General features: G+C 43.1%; 1 protein-coding gene and 2 non-coding genes across 52 annotated transcripts in view; all 3 read left to right on the forward strand.

Moving 5' to 3' along the window:
- The window catches only part of PUM1 (pumilio RNA binding family member 1), a 136,979-nt gene extending 116,689 nt beyond the window's left edge, over positions 1-20,290 (forward strand). For 25 of the 50 annotated variants that reach the window (XM_009452426.3, XM_024357504.3, XM_063803806.1 and 22 more), the window contains 6 exons: positions 1,593-1,727; positions 6,372-6,509; positions 9,696-9,821; positions 10,547-10,668; positions 14,970-15,162; positions 18,446-19,061. In XM_009452426.3, the coding sequence (XP_009450701.1) occupies positions 1,593-1,727; positions 6,372-6,509; positions 9,696-9,821; positions 10,547-10,668; positions 14,970-15,162; positions 18,446-18,577 (846 nt within the window). In that variant the 3' untranslated portion in view covers positions 18,578-19,061. Of the gene's footprint in view, positions 1-1,592; positions 1,728-6,371; positions 6,510-9,695; positions 9,822-10,546; positions 10,669-14,969; positions 15,163-18,445 lie in introns of all 50 variants that reach the window. The other 25 variants (XM_009452525.3, XM_054680829.2, XM_063803869.1 and 22 more) reach the window with 3 other exon arrangements.
- Positions 2,652-2,737, forward strand: LOC112207299 (small nucleolar RNA SNORD103/SNORD85). The gene has a single exon (XR_002941729.1). It is a non-coding gene; the product is annotated as a small nucleolar RNA SNORD103/SNORD85 (small nucleolar RNA).
- Positions 16,032-16,117, forward strand: LOC112207298 (small nucleolar RNA SNORD103/SNORD85). Its single transcript, XR_002941728.1, has one exon. It is a non-coding gene; the product is annotated as a small nucleolar RNA SNORD103/SNORD85 (small nucleolar RNA).
- Positions 20,291-21,271: the final 981 nt, after the last annotated feature.

The raw sequence follows: 21,271 nt of genomic DNA on the forward strand, positions 1-21,271 counted from the left end.
AGGTTCTTAGAGAATTGTCTTTGGACACCGACTCCAGTATGTTTCATTATCAGCTAGGGTCACAAGAATTGTTAAATGCTTCTTCTTGGCTGATCGTTTGGCCTTGATTTCTTATTTTACTTCTGTTAATTTGAATAATGTTCACTTGTTTTATCATTGTCTTTGGAAAGAATGAGATTGTTAGGTTAATGTCTTTTTCCTCTAGTAAGGTAAAATTTCAGAGAGGCAGGGATTTTTTTGCTTACCATTGTAGCCCTTACTATCTGGTATTGGCAACCCTAAGGTATAGACGCAGAATGGCACAAAACTTCGAGATGAGGAGGAGTCTGGTATGGGGAGGAAAATGCTGGAATTCTGCACATTACCTACCACAAAACAAATTTGTAAATGTCTTAACATCTCATCCTGTTTGATTTGTATGAAGATGAAAAACTGACGTACTCAAGTTTTACCTTCCCAAGTTTTTTCATGAAGACTTATGTTTTTTCACCCTGAATTCTTCAGCTTTGGACTAAGAAACCAATCTAAACATGACTTTTGTATTTTTGATTTTAGAATGACTTTGCACTGCCATTTTGTCACATATATAAAAATACTGAGCTCTCTAGTTCTGGAGGCTGATGCACCTTGGGGTGACAACATGTACAATGGATTATAGCCATATGATTTGGACCAAGCTTGAGAACTTCTCTGGATCTTAGTTTCCCTTGGGAGAATGAGGAGGTTGGATGGGCTGAGAATTCATAAAGTCTCCTCCAATCTCACGATTATGTGATTGAAATGAAAATAATAAGCCAAGGATGGAAAATCATTCTAAGTAGAATTTTAACATTGTGTAGCCTTACTTCTTGATTCTACTGATTTTTCCCCTCCCAACTCTGTTACCTTGTGTAAATAGGAGAAAAAAAAAATCAATTCTCTTAATGATGTAGAATACTATTTCAAAACAGTGTGTCCATGTGTGCTTTGGCAGTAAGAGTGTAGGATTCTTTTTTTTGACACACAGTCTTGCTCCATTGGGCAGGCTGGAGTGTAGCGGTGCTATCTCAGCTCACTGTAACCTCTGCCGCCTGGGTTCAAGCGATTCTCCTGCCTCAGCCTCCGGAGTAGCTGGAGTTAACAGGAGCGTGCCACCATGCCCGGCCAATTTTTGTGTTTTTAGTAGAGGCGGGATTTTGCCATGTTGGCGAGGCTGGTCTCAAACTCCTGACCTCAGGTGATCCGCCCTCGGCCTCCCAAAGTGCTGGGTTTACCGGTGTGAGCCACTGCACCTGGCCAGATTCATTTAATAGTATGAATTAATGACAGCTTTGAGGAATTATGTGTTTGCTTAGCAGATATTAATAGTGAAACTACCTATTGTTGGGTATCCGAGAAACTTCTTAACATTAAAAAGGGTTACTCATAATTAGAGATCGAGAACTACTGGCTTGAAGAAGCAATGGCTCTTTAAATAAAAGGTTTAGTTAATCATGGGTATCAGGGCTAAAAGAGGTTATGCCAGTGGTTGATGCAGAATAATGAATGCTTTGCTTTCTCTGGTTTATTTCCTTCTACTTAAGTAATGGTGTTTACCCACACATTATGTCTAGTTTGGCAGTCTTGAACAGAAGCTGGCTTTGGCAGAACGGATTCGAGGCCACGTCCTGTCATTGGCACTACAGATGTATGGCTGCCGTGTTATCCAGAAAGCTCTTGAGTTTATTCCTTCAGACCAGCAGGTAATTGTAAGTTTCCCCTTTAACTTTTCTCTTGGTGTTTGATGTTTCTCCATGGTACATGTAGTGAACCCTGTAATTCTGTCAATTTTCAGTTTTCTTTTATGGTTTTGCATTGTTGCTTATGGCTGCCTTTTTGTGCATGGCAAGCATGAACTGTGCAAATAATTTAAACTTATTGTAGATCAAGTATCTTGTATTAAAACCTGTGGTATCCAATACTCTTCCATTGGCTAGAACTTAGCCTTTAATAGGTTCAATTTTATAAGTGGTTTTTTTTTCCATGAATAAAGCAGGTAAAATACTAATAAGCCATCATTTTCTCCAACAAGTCAAACTTTCATCCAACCCACCTTCCATATTTTTTTACTCCTTCTCTCCTGTTCTTTCATCCCACCAACATCTATTGAACAAAGGCCTGCCCAGCATGGTGCATAGCCTGGTACATTGACGTGAAGCCCACTCTGTGCCAGACTTCATCAGCACAGAGATGACTAACACCTGATCCCTGCCCACAGAGTGCATTCTGGTGGGGAAGAGCCATGGTGGTGAGCAGTGGTGAGGACATGAGAAGGACCCCTCACCCTTCCCAGAGTCCCTGAGGGCCGGCTTTGCAGGAGAAGGCAAGGCTAAAGAAGAGTTAGACAGGGAAGAAGGAACAGAAATGAGAATGCTTAGGTGCTGTGAGTGGGGAACTGAAAGAGAAGTCACCTGAACAGGCCCACAGCTTCTCGACAAGTCACGGCGTGGGTCCAGTGAGCACTGCAGACACCACAGGGCCCAGGAGGCAAAACAGACCCACAGGCAGGGTGTGCTACAGTTGTGTTTGTGCTAGGCAGTGCCTCCAGCCTCCGGTGCTTCTCATCTGAACCTGCAGCTTTTGGGCTCTGAACTCACTGAGCCCTTCTCAATTGAGGGGTTGGTTGGCCATTGTCTGGCAATGATGACCCACTTGCCCTCACTGAGAACAAAGTTCGGTAATGAGAATCTTTGTTAATGGACTCAAGTTCTGAGCCAGACAAGACACCCACCACCCCTGAGTCAAGCTAAACCAATCCAAACCACTGCACTGGTGTTGGCAGTGGCAATTGAAGGCTGAAGAAGTCCAAAGTTTTTAAAGTGATAAGTTTCAAAGGTATGTGCCACGATGCTGGTGAAGGGAGAGAGGAATGTTGGAGATAGAGCAGGTCTGGAGTTCATTTTTTCAGTGCTTAGTACTAGAGATGTAGCATTAATAAGAAAGTATAAGTAATTAGAAGCAAGTGTGAAGCTATTTTAAATTTTCTTTTAATGTTCAGATCATTGCCAATTTTAATTTTTCTTGGATTTTCATAGACAGTTGAATTTTTCTTCTTTAATTTTCTTGTTTTTCTTTCTTTCTTTTTGGAGACAAGATCTCACTCTGTCACCCAGGCTGGAGTGCAGTGGCGCAATTGTCCTTGTTGCGGCCTCAACCTCCTGAGCTCAAGTGATCCTCCCATCTTAGCCTCCTGAGTAGCTGGAACTACAGGCATACGCCACTTCCCCTGGTTAATGTGTGTATTTTTGGTAGAGATGGGGTTTCACCACGTTGCCCAGGCTGGTCTTGAACCCCTGGGTTCAATTGATTTGGCCTCCCAAAGTGCTGGGATTACAGGTGTGAGATACCATACCCAGCTATCGTTCTTTCCTGTGTTATATTTTTGCACATATTTTTTCTGGTCATGTTTCTCTGTGGTGTCTTGTTCTGGGCCTGACTTATGCTTCCTACCCTTTATTATTTTACTCTTCTCTAGATGCAAGTTTGCCATTTTAGGTAAAATTAACTCATCTTTGTTGGAATTTTTATTTCTTCTGGATCACAAAAATATCCAGGGAAGCCATCTCTCCTTCATTTTGTTTATAAGTATTCTTTGACTTTATTTTTGTATAAGCTTCATTGTCATAATTATTCCCACAATTCCCATCATTCCTATAATTGTATTTTCAGAGTAAATTATTCTCTTCTGGGCCCAGCACAGTGGCTTATGCCTGTAATCCCAGCACTTTGGGAGGCCAAGGTGGGTAGATTGCTAGGGCCCAGGAGTTTGAGACCAGCCTGGGCAGCATAGTGAAACCCCATCTCTATAAAAAGTTGGCTGGGCATGGTGGTGCACTCCTATAGTCTCAGCTGCTTGGGGTGCTAAGGCGGGAGGATCGCTTGAGCCCGGGAGGTTGAGGCTGCAGCGAGCAGCCTGGGTGACAGATCCTAAGAGACCCTGTTTCAAAAAAAAAAAAAAATTTATTCCCTTCTGACACTTGGTTAATCACTGTGTCTCTTGCCTTTTGCTTCTTTAGCCCCTGCCAGTGTAATCTTTAATTTAATTAGATGATATCTTAGTTGCTTTGAGGTACTCAACATTTTGGGCATTTAAGACATTGTATTCATTAACACCACTATTTTGATGTGACTTGCAGTCTTCTAACATAAATCCACTGGCAGCACAGTTTAGCCAATGTACAGAGATTGGAGACAGCAGGGAAACTGGGCAGGAGGCACCAGGTATAGCCATGGTGCAGGCATTTAATTTCAAGATACCTAAGACCTGGGGCAATGAGTTTGGGGGAAGGGCTCCAGTCAAAATCCCAGTGTCTCTCTTTCTATATATCCTGTCACCATCACCCATTTCCTACTCACAGACTTAGTTTCTGGCCATTTCGTTTACTTCCTTTGTTTGCACACTTTTCATTAATTGAGAACCATTCCTGCTGACTCTGCAGTCACTGTGACCTAGTAGGAAGATCATAGGTGTTGGAGTCACAGCTTAGGCTAGAATTCTAATTCTGTCACTTTCTATCCATAGTTTGAAATATGTGACTTAAGCCTCCTCTGTCTCAGTTTCTTTTATATACCAGCAGAGGTGGGGTGTTCAGGATGATGTATTGTTGACAGTTTGGTTTACTGACATAGTGGTTTACCATACAGTTCAGCCAGATTGCTTGGGTTTGAATGTTGGGAATCTAGGTCTATAGTTTTGTAAGTCTTTTAATTTGCCTCTTCCTTGGTGTCTCCATCTATGGTGGTGTCCACTCCGTAAGACTGTTAGGAAAATTTAATTAAAACATGTTACACGGTTAGAGGTATGCCTAACCAGGGGTAAACTCTAGCTTAATTAGTATCATTACTAGTCATACTTTACAGGGTTATCATAATAAAAACACGATTAATTGTATGTGAAATTCTTTAGTTTGGTTTAGTTTTATTTTTAGAGACAGGGTGTTGCTCTGTCACCCAGGCTTCTGGTGATGTTACCGTAGCTCACTGCAGCCTCAAACTCCTGGGCTCAGGTGATCCTCCCACCTCAGCCTCCAGAGTAGCTGGGATTATGGCTGTGTGCCATGTAGAAATTCTTTAATACAGTGTGCAAATAGCCCCTGACTTATGATTTTTCAAAACTGTACTTTGAATCTTTTTTATTGTTTTTATTATATATATGTATGTAAGTATATATATAAAATAATTTTTTTTTTTTTTGAGACAGAGTCTCGCTCTGTCGCTCAGGCTGGAGTGCAGTGGCACAATCTCGCCTCACAGCAACCTCCGCCTCCACGGTTCAAGAAATTCTCCTGCCTCAGCCTCCCGAGTAGCTGAGATTACAGGCGCGCACCACCATGCCCAGCTAATTTTTGTATTTTTAGTAGAGATGGGGTTTCACCATCTTGGCTAGGCTGGTCTCGAACTCCTGACCTTGTGATCTGCCCACCTAGGCCTCCCAAATTGCTGGGATTACAGGCATGAGCCACTGCACCTGGCCTATGATTTTTTTTTTTTTAATTATAGGCTCTGTGATAAATAATTTTGTCCAACTCTAGGGTACTGTAAGTGCTCTGAGCACTTCTGAGGGCCTAGGATTAGCTATGATGTTCTGTAAATTAGGGATATTTAAATGCATTTTTTAGTTAATGATATTTTCAACTTATAACAGGTTTATTGGAATGTAATTCTTTTCTAAGTTAAGGAGTATCTGTTCCTGATGTAGGCTTCTTTGTATTTGAAGATGTCTACCCTTTATTTTTTTTTAAGCTCTAGGAGTTGGCCGGGTGCGGTGGCTCATGCCTGTAATTCCAGCACTTGGGGAGGCCAAAGAGGGCAGATCTCCTGAGGTCAGGAGTTCGAGACAGCCTGGCCAACATGGCAAGACCCCGTCTCTAGTAAAAATACAAAAATTAGCCAGGTGTGGTGGTACACACCTGTAATCCCAGCTACTCGGGAGGCTGAGACAGGAGAATTGCTTGAACCTGGGAGCCGGAGGTTGCAGTGAGCTGAGATTGTACCACTGTACTCTAGCCTGGGTAACAGAGCAAGACTCCGTCTCAAAAAAAATAAAATAAAACACAAAAGCACTCTTAAGAGGCTTTTCTTTGTTTTTTGTTTTTACAGGTGTGAGATCTTTTTGGTTACTGGTTATTGTTACAGTAAATTTATTGTTGGAAATTTTACTGTAAATTGGCTAATGTCTGAAAAGACTCAGGTCCTCATTTGTTTCCCTGTTGTCATTGTTCCACAGCTGCTATTCCACTTTCATCATCACAGATTCTCTGTTCAGTAGTGCTTTCATGTTTGGTGAAAAGAATATTCTTTGTCCACATGTTTGCTTGTTGTGATTCTGGTGGTGCTTTCTTTGTCTCCAATAGAATGAGATGGTTCGGGAACTAGATGGCCATGTCTTGAAGTGTGTGAAAGATCAGAATGGCAATCACGTGGTTCAGAAATGCATTGAATGTGTACAGCCCCAGTCTTTGCAATTTATCATCGATGCGTTTAAGGGACAGGTAAGTGACCCAGGAGAGAAATAATGGAAACAAATTTATTTCCTTTGTGAGCAGAAAACAGAGTAGGATTTGTGGCATGTTCTCAATATGCTTAATGTACTTTATTTTTTTTGAGACTGGATCCCCCTCTGTTGCCCAGGCTGGAGTGCAGTGGCACCATCATGGCTCACTACAGCCTTGAACTGCCAGGTTCAAGCAATCCTCCCCCTTCAGCCTCCCAAGTAGCTGGAATTACAGGCACATACCACCACACCTGGCTCATTTTTAAATTTTTTGTAGAGACAGCGGCCTCACCATGTTGCCCAGGCTGGTCTTGAATTCCTGCACTCAAGCAATCCACCTACCTCAGCCTCCCGAAGTTGCTGGGATTACAGGCATGAGCCACTGTGCCTGATCTTAATGTACTTTAGACTGCAGTAAAAAGCAGTCCTGTATAGTACTGTCAGGTACCTGTCTGTGTGTTGCCAAGTGTCTGGGTCTCGGTCTTCTTTCCGTCATTAATGCAGTTGTCTGCTCACATTGGGATGAAACACCATCATAAGAGTTTTTATGATGAAATCTCATATTTGAAGAATAAATTATTTCCCTTGGTTAAGTACTATTTATTCTGATATTTCAGTGCTTTCGTTTTAAATTTGGTTTAAAATTCAGGTAATTTACAGAACTAATGTTGTAGGTCATGTGTGAATATATCTTTAAAATAACAAGGTGCTTTTTGCTTAAATTTTTTTGGAGGGGATGCAGTCCAGGTTGGTTTGAATTGTATTAAATGGCCAAATAACCAGAGATAACTTCTAGTTTCTCCTGTTTTCCTGTATATCAAAAATCTCTTCTTAGCTTCAGCTTCCAAGTAAGATTGTTACTTTTATATGTAAATACCTTTTTCCAGAATTGCTTCTGAATTGGCTATAGTTTTGTGTTTTTTTGTTTGTTTGTTTGTTTTGTTTTTTTCCAAAACACAAAGTCCTTACAGTGTCCTAAGGTGGGTGGGACCGGACATTAAAACTCAGCTCCCCTTTGGGTGTGTGAAATTGGTCTTTCTTTAGGGAAGGGGGAAAAATGAGAAAAAGCACATAGATTTTCAGGTATAATTTATGTACTGCTGAGTATAGAGTGATATGTGATGTGTAGTAATCTTTAGGTTTTGCTGTTTGCTCAATGACCACAATGGTTGATCACTGACAGCAACCCACGTGGTTATTGGGAGTTTCTGAGTTAAAGAAAAAAGGGTAGATCTGTTTACCTTAACATTAAGATGTTACATTTATGGAATTATACAACAAAAAAGGTAAAACGATAAATCCACCAGGAGAGAATATTTTCAAGATGCGATGGTCAAAGGATTGATAACTAGAATGTATAAAGAACCTCTCTAATGAAAGAAAACAATACAACATGATGTAAAAGTGAGCCCAGAACACAAGTTGACATTTCATAGAAGAAACACAAATTGCCAGTAGACATTAGGAACAAGGAAAATGCAAAATTAAGCCACAAATGATAGACTATTATTTACCCATCAGTTGCTATGTGCTGACAGGAATGAGGTACACTGCTAGTGGGAATAGACATTGGCACAACCATTTTGGAAAATAATTTAGTATTGTCTTTCAAATTTCAACCTTCATAATTTCTGTGATCCTGTTGAAATATCTGTACATGTATACCACGAGACCTTTTAGACATGTTTAAACACCATTATTCTCTTAAAAGACTTAAGGAACCCAGAAGACCATGAGCAGGGGATTGCATTTTTTAAAAATGTCATATACATGGCCGGGCACGGTGGTTCACGCCTGTAATCCCAGCACTTTGGGAGGCTGAGACAGGTGGATCACCTGAGGTCAGGAGTTCGAGACCAGCCTGGCCAACACGGTGAAACCCCGTCTCTACTAGAAATACAAAAAATTAGCCGGGTGCCTGTAATCCCAGCTACTTGGGAGGCTGAAGCAGGAGAATTGCTTGAACCCGGGAGGCGGAGGTTGCAGTGAGCCGAGATGGTGCCATTGCACTCCAGCCTAGGCAACAAGAGTGAAACTCTAATAAAAAAAAAAAATTTCTTTGTATATACCATGCAGAATAAACTACAGAAACTCACAGTATTGTAAATGAACATGGGAATCATAATGTTGAGTGAAATAAATCAAGTTGCTCCAGACTACAAGTGTAGCATTTTTATAAAGCTAAATTCAAGCAGAACCATACAGTATACTATTTATCTTTACAATTGTAAACATAAAGCTACATGTATAAAGTCACACATAAGGCTAGGTGCAGTGGCTCACACCTGTAATCCAGGCACTTTGGGAGGCCAAGGTGGGAGGATTGCTTAAGGCTAGGAGTACAGGAACAGCCTGGGCAACATAGCGAATCTCCGTCTCTACACACAATTTTTTTTTAAAGTAGCCAGAAGTGGTGGCAAGTGCCTGTAGTCCCAGCAACTTGGGAAGCTGAGGCAGGAGGATGACCTGAGTGCAAGAGCTGAAGGCTGCAGTGAGCTGTGATCACCATTGCGCTCCAGCCTGGGTGATAGAGTGAGACCTTGTCTCCAAAACAAAACAAAATCATACAGAAAGCACGGGGTGTGATGACTTACACTTGGCAAGCATCCAGTAAGTGTTAGCTGCTATTATTGCTCTTATTATTGTTCTTGATTACAGTTGTGAGATGTATGCCACTAAGCTAGGAAGGGCAGAATCTCAAGGGTAGTGTGCTTTTCTATTGCTCCAAACCGAGCAAAAGAATCTTTTCTTATTGCTGGAAAACATCACAGTTAAATCAGAACATTGCATTCTGGTTGTTCTGGCGGTGTGAAAGCATTCAGGATTTGGTCCCAGTCCTTCCCTTTTCTGTTGTTAGCGCTGTCTTTTGGAGAGGTTGTCAGTTGACACACTTGACTCTTAACTAAGTGTGTTTTTCATGACTTTGACTAGCTATCTGTTTCTTGGCGGCTTGGAAAAGTCCTTTTCAGCTCTGAATTATGCACATCTATGAATTCCTAAAATAGATAAGCGATGAGTTTATTGATACACACACCTTATTATATGTAGAGAGAACTTAAATGCCATTAAGTTCATTTGTGAAGTTTAGTGGGATAATACATATATATATATATAAAAACAATACTGAAGCATTGAAGGTGGTGACTGTCATTTTTGCTTCTCATTTGTGTTTGTCTACCCTTAGGTATTTGCCTTATCCACACATCCTTATGGCTGCCGAGTGATTCAGAGAATCCTGGAGCACTGTCTCCCTGACCAGACACTCCCTATTTTAGAGGAGCTTCACCAGCACACAGAGCAGCTTGTACAGGTAGTGGAGTTGCCAGTAGAGGAACTGCGAACACCTGTGGGCTTGTGCAGGGCCAGAGTTTGTGTGTTTTGTCAGCGTAGGTTCCAGAAGAGGTTAATGTGTTTTAAATACCCTTGAATCTTGTGGTTGTATTTGTATTCAGAGCAGCTTGGTTTGTGTTTTATGAATATGGGTAGTGAATTGAGCCCTAGCCCTGGAGTCAGGAGATCTGACTTCCAGAACTCTGTCATGTACTTGTGGTGTCACCTTAGGTAGACATTTAATCCCTCTGGGTCTCTGTTTCATAATCGTTAAATGAAATAAGTTGATTTGTTGATTTCTTGTTTTTAGCTTTGATACATTCTCTGCTTATACCACTGATTAAATAATTAGGTACGCCCTTGTTTTTTGTTGGACATAAATATTTCCAGTTTTTCTCTGTTATAGATAGGTGCAGTGAACCATTTGTATATGTGTTTGAGAAAAATGAATATTTACTGCCATAACACTCCCTCCCCTTTTAAAAATGAATATGTATATTCTATTGTCTAGTAATAATATGTTCCTGTTTTGTAATAATAGAGAAGAACGTTACTACCTGTCTTAAAAATTGTGTGTTCATTAGTATTCATATAAACCGTTATGGTGCTAAAAGAAAGATAGGTTTTAATTAGATATAAGGACTTAAGTAACCTGCAGAACTGGCTTTCACATACATTTTATTTCTCTTACTGTTTCTCAAACAGGATCAATATGGAAATTATGTAATCCAACATGTATTGGAGCACGGTCGTCCTGAGGATAAAAGCAAAATTGTAGCAGAAATCCGAGGCAATGTACTTGTATTGAGTCAGCACAAATTTGCAAGGTACGTGCTTTGAGTTACAAGGACTATTTCCCAGAAGAGAGGATTAGTAGTATTGAACTATAATTATCTTATTTTTTAATGTTGTTGTTTTTTTTTTTTTTCAAAGTATATATAGCTTAAAAAGTCAAATAGTTTTATTACAAAGTATAAACTCTGAGAGGTCCCTTAGTGGGCTTCTTACTCTGATAGAGTCAGCCACTTTGAAATCTGGGGAATATGTTACTAAAGAATGTGAGTGTTACACTTGGATGAACTGAATATTTTATTAACTTGTTTGTTTGGAATTGTGAAATGTTGTTTATTCAGTTTCCCTTTTTAGCACCTGAAAGAAAGGCAGTTTACCATATGTATATCTATGTATAGGCCTTAGTATTCTTAGGATCTCTTTTCCAGTCTTCCTATTGTGCAAGCTCAAGAATGAAATGCAGTAGTTATTCCCAGGTTGTGAAAGGTGTCTTAGGTCACTTATAAGTAGCAGAGGTTGGAGAAGGAATCAATGGCCCTTCCATGTGGATAGTGGTATAGTCTTCTGAGAAGATACTGTATGTGTCCTACTGCCCACATAACATACTATTTTTTATTTTTGGAATATATTCTTCCCTGGTTTTTAGAATAAATTGCAAGGCAGGACAGGACTCATACAACCTTGATGTTTTTAATTTATGTTATGTTTTGAGACAGGGTCACACTCTGTCGCCCAGGCTTGAGTGCAGTGGCACAGTGTCGGCTCACTGCAAGCTCCACCTCTCAGGCTCAAGCGATCCTCCTACCTCAGGCTTTCAAGTAGCTGGGACTGCAGGTGCACGCCACCACGCCCAGCTACTTTTTTTTATTTTTGTAGAGACAGGGTTTCACCATATTGGCCAGGGGCTGGTCTTGAACTCCTGGACTTAATCCTCTCACTTAGGCCTCCCAAAGTGCTGGGATTACCGGCACGAGCCACCAGTACCTGGCCTCATTCATTTTAAATTTGTGAAATTTTATAACATGTCACAGCATGGAAAAACAGAGAAAAGAAATGAAAGTACCTGTAGATCCAGTGTCTCCATAGCCTAGCCCTATCAGGGTTATCTCTTACGACTTTATATTGTTTTGTTTTGGGGGGTTCCTTTTGACCGGTTGCCAGGACTGAGGAATGGGGATCAGAATCTCTTGGGTTCTCTTCTTCGGGTCAGTCTCCTGTTTACATTTTTGTTCACAGTATTTAATTTCTCACCCTTGGATATAGCCTAAGCATTAATTAATATTACAACAAATTCAAAAACAATTTTTAAAAAAAGTTTTTATTTTTTTAAGGGACAGAGTCTGTTGCCCTGGCTGGAGTGCAGTGGTGCACTCCTAGCTCACTGCAGCCTAGGATTCCTGGGCTCAAGCAGTTCTCCCACCTCAACCTCCTAAGTAGCTGGGACTGTAGGTGCACACCACCATGTCCAGCTACAACAATTACAATTAATAACTGAGTAGCTACTGTGGGCCCAGTCCTCCCATTGATAACATGTGTAAACTGTGGACAAAAATACAAGAACTACCTGAAGACACTAGAGAGTAACCAAAGGGCAGGTGGAGACCAGAGAGGTGGGGGCTGGCATTTGGAAGAAGAGAATTGCACTGGGGAAATTTCTTATTTCTGATGGCTGTTAGCCTGTGGTCACTTCCCAGTCTTTTCCATGCTGGGCAGCTAAAGCTGGAATAGGCAATCCTCAGGGCAACCACAACAAAGAGAAATCCTAGAAAGGGAGAGAGCCGGAAGGGGTTCGGGGGGGCCCAGTTTTAACCTTCCCCCAAGTCCGGCTGACCCCTGAACCACATTTCCAGCTAAGGCTGAAAGAATTGAACTGGGATTTCAGCTGCTGCTTACTGTATGGGAGAAGTTTGTAGTTTGACTATAGCCAAGTTAACTGCACTAAAACAGGAGTGGAGGGCACTTCTCTTTGGTGGAACATAGCAGAAGTCTGAGTTTCTATAGCCTGTTATTCGCAGTGTCTATCTGGATAATAGGAAAATGTGACCTGTACTCAAGAAAAAAGAAATAAAAATCAATGGGTAGTCTAAAATGACCCAGTTATTGGAATTAGTAAAGAAGGATTATACAGCAGCTGTTTAAATATACTCAGGTTGTAAAGGAAAATATGCTGTAGTGAATGAAAAGATAGGAGATTTTAGTAGAAAATTATGTATGTATGTATGTATCTGTCTATCTGTCTGTCTGTCTATCTATCTATCTATCTATCTATCTATCTATCTATCTATCTACCTATCTACCTATCTATCTATGAGACGGAGTCTCGCTCTGTCGCCCAGGCTGGAGTACAGTGGCGCAATCTTGGCTTACTGCAAGCTCTGCCTCCTGGGTTCACACCATTCTCCTGCCTCAGCCTCCCGAGTAGCTGGGACTACAGGCGCCCGCCACCACTCCCGGCTAATTTTTTTGTATTTTTAGTAGAGACAGGGTTTCACCATGTTAGCCAGGATGGTCTCGATCTCCTGACCTCATGATCCATCTGCCTTGGCCTCCCAAAGTGCTGGGATTACAGGTGTCAGCCACCATGCCCGGCTGAGAATCTTATTTTAAAAAGAAAAAATAGGGGCTGGAGATGGTAGCTCATACCTGTAATCCCAACCCTTTGGGAGGCCAAGGCAGGCAAATCACTTGAGGCCAGGAGTTCCAGACCAGCTTGGTCAACATGCGGAAACCCATCTCTACTGAAAATAACAAAAATTAGCTGGGCGTGGTGGCACACGCCTATAGTCCCAGCTACTTGGGAGGCTGAGTCAGGAGAATGGCTTGAACCTAGGAGGTGGAGGTTGCAGTGAGTCGAGATCGTGCCACTGCACGCCAGCCTAGGTGACAGAGCGAGACTCTGTCTCAAACAAAAATTTTTTCAAATGGTGGAAAAATTTACTTTGTACTCTGGGTCACCATCAAAAATGTCTGAAAGCAGGAACAGTGGCTCATGCCTGTAACCCCAGCATGTTGGAAGGCCGAGGCAGAAGGATTGCTTGAGGCCAAGAGTTCAAGACTAGCCTGGGCAACACAGCAAGATCCTGCCTCTACAAAAATAAAAATAGGGCCGGGTGCGGTGGCTCATGCCTATAATCCCAGCACTTTGGGAGGCTGAGGCGGGCAGATTGCTTGAGGTTGGGAGTTTGAGCCCAGCCTGACCAACATGGTGAAACCCCATCTCTACTAAAAATACAAAAATTAGCCCGGTGTCATGGCGGAGATTTGTAATCCCAGGTGCTCGGGAGGCTGAGGCAGGAGAAGAATCATTTGAATCCGGGAGGCAGAAGTTGCAGTGAGCCGAGATCATGCCATTGCACTCCAGCCTGGGTGACAGAGTGAGACCCTGTCTCAAAAATGAAAATAAAAAATAAATGTCTGAAAGCCACTGATGTATTTTTTTGTTTACTTCTATTGATCTATTTTCAAGTTTATTGACTCTTCTGTCATCTCTAATCCACTATTAAAGCCATACAGTAAATTTTATTTCTGATGTTATATTTTCCTTTTCTAAAATTTCTATTTTTACTTAAAAAAAAAATTACTTATTTGAGGCCAGGCATGGTGGCTCATGCCTGTAATCTCAGCACTTTGGGAGGCTGAGGTGGGCAGATAACGAGGTCAGGAGTTCGAGATGGAGTCTCGCTCTGTTGCTCAGGCTGGAGTGCAGTGGCACAATCTCGGCTCACTGCAACCTCCGCCTCCAATTCAAGCAATTCTCCTGCCTCAACCTCCCAAGTAGCTGGGATTACAGGCATGCACCACCATGCCCTGCTTGGCAGCAGGGAGATAGGCATAAGTAAGGTTTGTTCCTGGCCTTGGTGAACTGACAAAGGCGAGGAAAGAATGGACAGATTTTGGTAAGTGTTAAAATAATAACCAGCTGGGTGGTGAACCAGTGTCCTGAACCTTGTGCTTAAGTCTCCTCACCTACCTGGGCTCCTTACCCTTACCCGTTAGAGGGCCGGGTCCCATGTCCTTGAAGACCTGGTCTCTCTGGGTGGTCAGTATGCAGTAGTATGGCAGTGTATAATTTGATCACCCTCTATAGTCCCCGTGGATTGGAGAAAAAATCTGATTTAATGCCACGTTCCCCCTTTCCTACGATGGGATGCCACAGATGGCACAGGTGGAGAGTCAGAGACTGAGAGAGTCAGACAGTTGGCGACTCATCTTCCTCAAATGTTAAATAGCTGTCTCTCCCTGCTGGTCTGGAGGTCAGGGCAGAAGCTAGGCAAGCACAGCCTCACTAACAGGGGCCTCTCTTGTAAGAGTTGTCCCTGGTTTTATCTCATTACAGCAATGTTGTGGAGAAGTGTGTTACTCACGCCTCACGTACGGAGCGCGCTGTGCTCATCGATGAGGTGTGCACCATGAACGACGGTCCCCACAGTGCCTTATACACCATGATGAAGGACCAGTATGCCAACTACGTGGTCCAGAAGATGATTGACGTGGCGGAGCCAGGCCAGCGGAAGATCGTCATGCATAAGGTAGGCCGGGCTGGGCAGGGTCTCAGAGAAAGTGTGCAAGGCCTTGGCTTCCTTTCTGAAACACAAAGGAGGGTGGGTGCCCTGCTGTTTTTGAAGAGTTTGTCACTGACCTCTGTCCCATGCTGTGTTCTGTTTTTCTTCTATGTGGAGTCACCATTGTCCTTACACATTTGCCAACCCTCCCTTATCAATGGCCACACTGGTATGAGAATCTTAAGCTACATTTTTTGAAATATTTCCATCCCTGATCTCTAGAGAATCAGCTTATGAGTCCAACAAATCAACTTGCCTCATTTCCTTTTCTCACTCCTCCCTTCTGTTCTTTCATCCCACCAACATCTATTGAACAAGGGCCTGCCCAGCATGGTGCATAGCCTGGTACATTGACGTGAAGCCCACTCTGTGCCAGACTTCATCAGCACAGAGATGACTAACACCTGATCCCTGCCCACAGAGTGCATTCTGGTGGGGAAGAGCCATGGTGGTGAGCAGTGGTGAGGACATGAGAAGGACCCCTCACCCTTCCCAGAGTCCCTGAGGGCCGGCTTTGCAGGAGAAGGCAAGGCTAAAGAAGAGTTAGACAGGGAAGAAGGAACAGAAATGAGAATGCTTAGGTGCTGTGAGTGGGGAACTGAAAGAGAAGTCACCTGAACAGGCCCACAGCTTCTCGACAAGTCACGGCGTGGGTCCAGTGAGCACTGCAGACACCACAGGGCCCAGGAGGCAAAACAGACCCACAGGCAGGGTGTGCTACAGTTGTGTTTGTGCTAGGCAGTGCCTCCAGCCTCCGGTGCTTCTCATCTGAACCTGCAGCTTTTGGGCTCTGAACTCACTGAGCCCTTCTCAATTGAGGGGTTGGTTGGCCATTGTCTGGCAATGATGACCCACTTGCCCTCACTGAGAACAAAGTTCGGTAATGAGAATCTTTGTTAATGGACTCAAGTTCTGAGCCAGACAAGACACCCACCACCCCTGAGTCAAGCTAAACCAATCCAAACCACTGCACTGGTGTTGGCCGTGGCAATTGAAGACTGGGGGAGTCCCAAGTTCTTAAAGTTATAAGTTTTCAGGATGCTGGTGAAGGCAGAGGGAGTGTTGGAGGTAAGTAGGAGCTTAAGACATGTCTATTCATTCATTCATTCATTCTTTCATTCAATGCTAAACACCTGTTGTACAGCAGGTCGTATTCTCAGCAGGGTTGTATTGGTAAACGTGATAGTGCTGTGCACAGATAGTTACTGGGACACTGGAGAAATACAGGGGAAAGGGTTGTCCAGGAATGGGCAGGGTGTCTTCTATAACGTGTGGCTACAGAGGAGGCTCTCTAACGGAGTGATACTTAATAGAGTGATGACCCTTTCCAGAAGAGGGAACATGGTGTGTGAAGACTTGGACGCCAGAGACCAGACCGTGTTGTATCTGAAGAAGTAGAACAAGTTCAGTGGGGGAGGAGTGTGGTGACAAAATCACACTTATATTTCAAATAATTGTCCTGGCTGCCATGTGGCCTTTGTAGTTTAGAGGAGAGAGGCAGTGATGAGACCACATGGGAGGCCGTCAAGGCACCAGATGGTGGTGGTTTGGGATTGAAGAGAAGTGGACAGAATAGGGTGCTAGAATTGGTAGGGCTTAGCAGTTGGTTGGCTGAGGGAGTTGACGAGGAGAGTCCTGAGAAGCCTTCTTAGTTTTTCAGCTCTTCCATTACTAAGTGGTATCCTTTTCAGCAAAAGGGACATAAGGAGAGAAGCAGGTAATTAACGTTTCACCTCTTGTTAAATCCAATAAAAAATGGAGTTCAACATGTTGTGTGTGTGTGGCTTGTTAGGGGTTTTTTGTTTTGTTTTGTTCTGGGGAAGTACAAAGGTGAAGTGCCTGGACTTGTCAGCAGCCAGTTCCAGGGACAGAGGAATGGATTGGATTTCAGTTATTTTCTAAAAGGAAAGCTACCAAAAGCAAGGGGATCTTGAACCTCAAGTTCTCATGACAGAAACATTAGTAACATAGTACTACAACTGAAAGGAAAGTGTAGCATTATTGCATACGCCGTTTTACAGGTGAGTTTAAGGGAGGTGAAACTGGAACCAAGGACTGTTTGCCACCAGCCAGTTTCCCCTGTAGGCTCCAAAGTGGGAATGTGACACCCGATGCAGCTCTGTGTCCTGGGAAGCAGGCGCAGGTGATTTCTAGACCGGATCAACCCTTCCTTGCTTTGAGGACACAGCTAAACAGACAAAAATTGGTGCCCTCATGGAGCTCTCAACCTGGAGAGCCTCTGTCTACTACGGTACATTTATCCAGTGCGTTTATGTATGCAGGTGCAGGTTTGGATGGGGAATCTGATGAATAAACTGTGGTCCTTTACTGTTTATATGGAAAGATTGATAATTAAGCAAAAGATAGCAGACACAGCTGAGGTATGTAGAATGCTCCCTGAGCTCACAGAAAAGAAAAGGGGCTTCCAGAGAAGAAGCACCTCTCAAGTTTTCTGGAATGTAGGACTTCTTGAAATGATCAGCCCAGGGAAGGAAGAACAGAAAGGAATGCTTGGAGAAGTGACTCAGAGCATAGGTCGGAGAGCCTGAGGGATGAGGCTGGTGTGGCGGGCGTGCCTTGAGAGCACAGTGGGGAGAAACCTGATTCGTGGGGGAGCCACACAGTTTGGGCTCAGCTATCTGTGCTGTCCTTTGTTAGCCATTCAACCTTGGCTGAGTGACTTAACTACTCTGTGCCTTCATGTTTTCTGTCAGTAAGATGGGGATAATCACACCAGCTCATGATGTTCATCATTTCTCTTCTTGTCATTGATGAGCTTTCTGTGATCCACTGTGACCTGGAGAGACAGGGTCAAGTGGTGAGCTCAGGATTCTGGTGACCTGAAATAACCCCCACGGCTCAGGAGAGCCTGGATGCTATGCATGGGGCCAGAGGGGCCTGTGCTCATGCTTGCAGGGAAGCACTGTGCAGCTGGCGGGTGGTGGGCAGTGTATTTTCCCAGCTAGGATGCACTTTCTCCATGTGTTGTCCTGGGAGTGGCCCATGGCCACCCAGCCTCCAGGGTCCTCAGGCCTTGTGGCACCACTCAGGGTAGGAGCTCCTCTCCTCATCTGATGGGTTGCCAAAGTGCTAGAAGTCAGGGGACTGGGCTGAACCAGTGAAAGGTATTGCTGTAGGGGTGTGTGTGTGTGTGTGTGTGTGTGATGCATGACATGCAAATGCATGTCCAGGAAGCCTGCCCCCAAGTCTCGTCTCAGGCCATGTAACACAGACTGTCTTTCCTCCCCAGATCCGGCCCCACATCGCAACTCTTCGTAAGTACACCTATGGCAAGCACATTCTGGCCAAGCTGGAGAAGTACTACATGAAGAACGGTGTTGACTTAGGGCCCATCTGTGGCCCCCCTAATGGTATCATCTGAGGCAGTGTCACCCGCTGTTCCCTCATTCCCGCTGACCTCACTGGCCCACTGGCAAATCCAACCAGCAACCAGAAATGTTCTAGTGTAGAGTCTGAGACGGGCAAGTGGTTGCTCCAGGATTACTCCCTCCTCCAAAAAAGGAATCAAATCCACGAGTGGAAAAGCCTTTGTAAATTTAATTTTATTACACATAACATGTACTATTTTTTTTAATTGACTAATTGCCCTGCTGTTTTACTGGTGTATAGGATACTTGTACATAGGTAACCAATGTACATGGGAGGCCACATATTTTGTTCACTGTTGTATCTATATTTCACATGTGGAAACTTTCAGGGTGGTTGGTTTAACAAAAAAAAAAAAGCTTTAAAAAAAAAAAGAAAAAAAAGAAAAGGTTTTTAGCTCATTTGCCTGGCCGGCAAGTTTTGCAAATAGCTCTTCCCCACCTCCTCATTTTAGTAAAAAACAAACAAAAACAAAAAAACCTGAGAAGTTTGAATTGTAGTTAAATGACCCCAAACTGGCATTTAACGCTGTTTATAAAAAAATATATACATATATATATATATATATATATAATGAAAAAGGTTTCAGAGTTGCTAAAGCTTCAGTTTGTGACATTAAGTTTATGAAATTCTAAAAAATGCCTTTTTTGGAGACTATATTATGCTGAAGAAGGCTGTTTGTGAGGAGGAGATGCGAGCACCGAGAACGTCTTTTGAGGCTGGGCGGGTGTGATTGTTTACTGCCTACTGGATTTTTTTCTATTAACATTGAAAGGTAAAATCTGATTATTTAGCATGAGAAAAAAAAAATCCAACTCTGCTTTTGGTCTTGCTTCTATAAATATATAGTGTATACTTGGTGTAGACTTTGCATATATACAAATTTGTAGTATTTTCTTGTTTTGATGTCTAATCTGTATCTATAATGTACCCTAGTAGTCGAACATACTTTTGATTGTACAATTGTACATTTGTATACCTGTAATGTAAATGTGGAGAAGTTTGAATCAACATAAACACGTTTTTTGGTAAGAAAAGAGAATTAGCCAGCCCTGTGCATTCAGTGTATATTCTCACCTTTTATGGTCGTAGCATATAGTGTTGTATATTGTAAATTGTAATTTCAACCAGAAGTAAATTTTTTTCTTTTGAAGGAATAAATGTTCTTTATACAGCCTAGTTAATGTTTAAAAAGAAAAAAATAGCTTGGTTTTATTTGTCATCTAGTCTCAAGTATAGCGAGATTCTTTCTAAATGTTATTCAAGATTGAGTTCTCACTAGTGTTTTTTTAATCCTAAAAAAGTAATGTTTTGATTTTGTGACAGTCAAAAGGACGTGCAGAAGTCTAGCCTTGCCCGAGCTTTCCTTACAATCAGAGCCCCTCTCACCTTGTAAAGTGTGAATCGCCCTTCCCTTTTGTACAGAAGATGAACTGTATTTTGCATTTTGTCTACTTGTAAGTGAATGTAACATACTGTCAATTTTCCTTGTTTGAATATAGAATTGTAACACTACACGGTGTACATTTCCAGAGCCTTGTGTATATTTCCAATGAACTTTTTTGCAAGCACACTTGTAACCATATGTGTATAATTAACAAACCTGTGTATGCTTATGCCTGGGCAACTATTTTTTGTAACTCTTGTGTAGATTGTCTCTAAACAATGTGTGATCTTTATTTTGAAAAATACAGAACTTTGGAATCTGGGTTTGTGCTTTATTTTAACCTCTCCCCCCACCCCACCCCCAGTGTAGTTCCCCAGGACAGCCCTTTCCTGCTCATGCTTCTTTCTGCTTGTTTTGTTGTTTTGTGAGGGTGGGGGGAGAGGTGCCAAACTGATGGCTCTTTGAGCCCAATTTAAACCAAAGATGTTTGGTTCAGCCTGCCCAGTGCATTCAGAATCAAGATACTGCACATACAAATCCAGATTTCCAACTCTGCACATCAGAATATTCTCCTTGGGCCCCTCAGATGAGCTGTCTGGGTTACAGCACCTTCTGTCTGGGCCTCTCCTCCTCCTCGTTTCCTCTGGGCTGCTCCATTTGCTCCCTGCCAACCTGTGCCCACTACTGAGGCCTGCCAAGCGGTTCAATGTCTGAGCATGCTCATCTCTTCAGACTGGGGAGCCTCTTTTAGCTTGTAACACAGGAGGCTGGAGCTCACCATTGTGCCTGTGGCCCAAGCCTGAGGATGCCATCTGCCCTTCTTCACCGACTTTGCTCCAGGGGCAGGTTTGGTAAGTGTTGGCAGTTACAGGCTGGGTCCAGCCAGAGAGGCCAGGTGGGAGCCCAAACCAGCTGGTGTCTGGAAATGGAGCGTCAGGATGGTTGAAGGAACTTCACACGGGCCCCTCAAGGGGAAGGGCTAATCACTAACAGGACCTGGGAATAGGGGGAGAAGAAAAGGAAGCTGAGGGGATGCAGGTTTCCAGTCCAGCACGTGATTTTGCCTCAGCAGCTGTCGTTGGGGCCCTTTCCCAGCATTCCCCACTGCAGTAGCCATCATGGCGCTTGCAGAGGTGGCATGCTGCGGGCATTGGGAACTGCAGTCCATGCTGCTCTGATAGCATGATTCCAGTCAGATTGACCTGGGGTCACATGTGGGTCTCGCCACTCTGTGTGCACTTGGGCAAGTTAGTTCACCTCATCTTTCACCAAATTCCTTGCTGGAAGTGGACCAAAGGTAAC

This window comes from Pan troglodytes, chromosome 1, assembly GCF_028858775.2.
Source record: "Pan troglodytes isolate AG18354 chromosome 1, NHGRI_mPanTro3-v2.0_pri, whole genome shotgun sequence".
In the NCBI taxonomy this organism is placed as follows: domain Eukaryota; kingdom Metazoa; phylum Chordata; class Mammalia; order Primates; family Hominidae; genus Pan; species Pan troglodytes.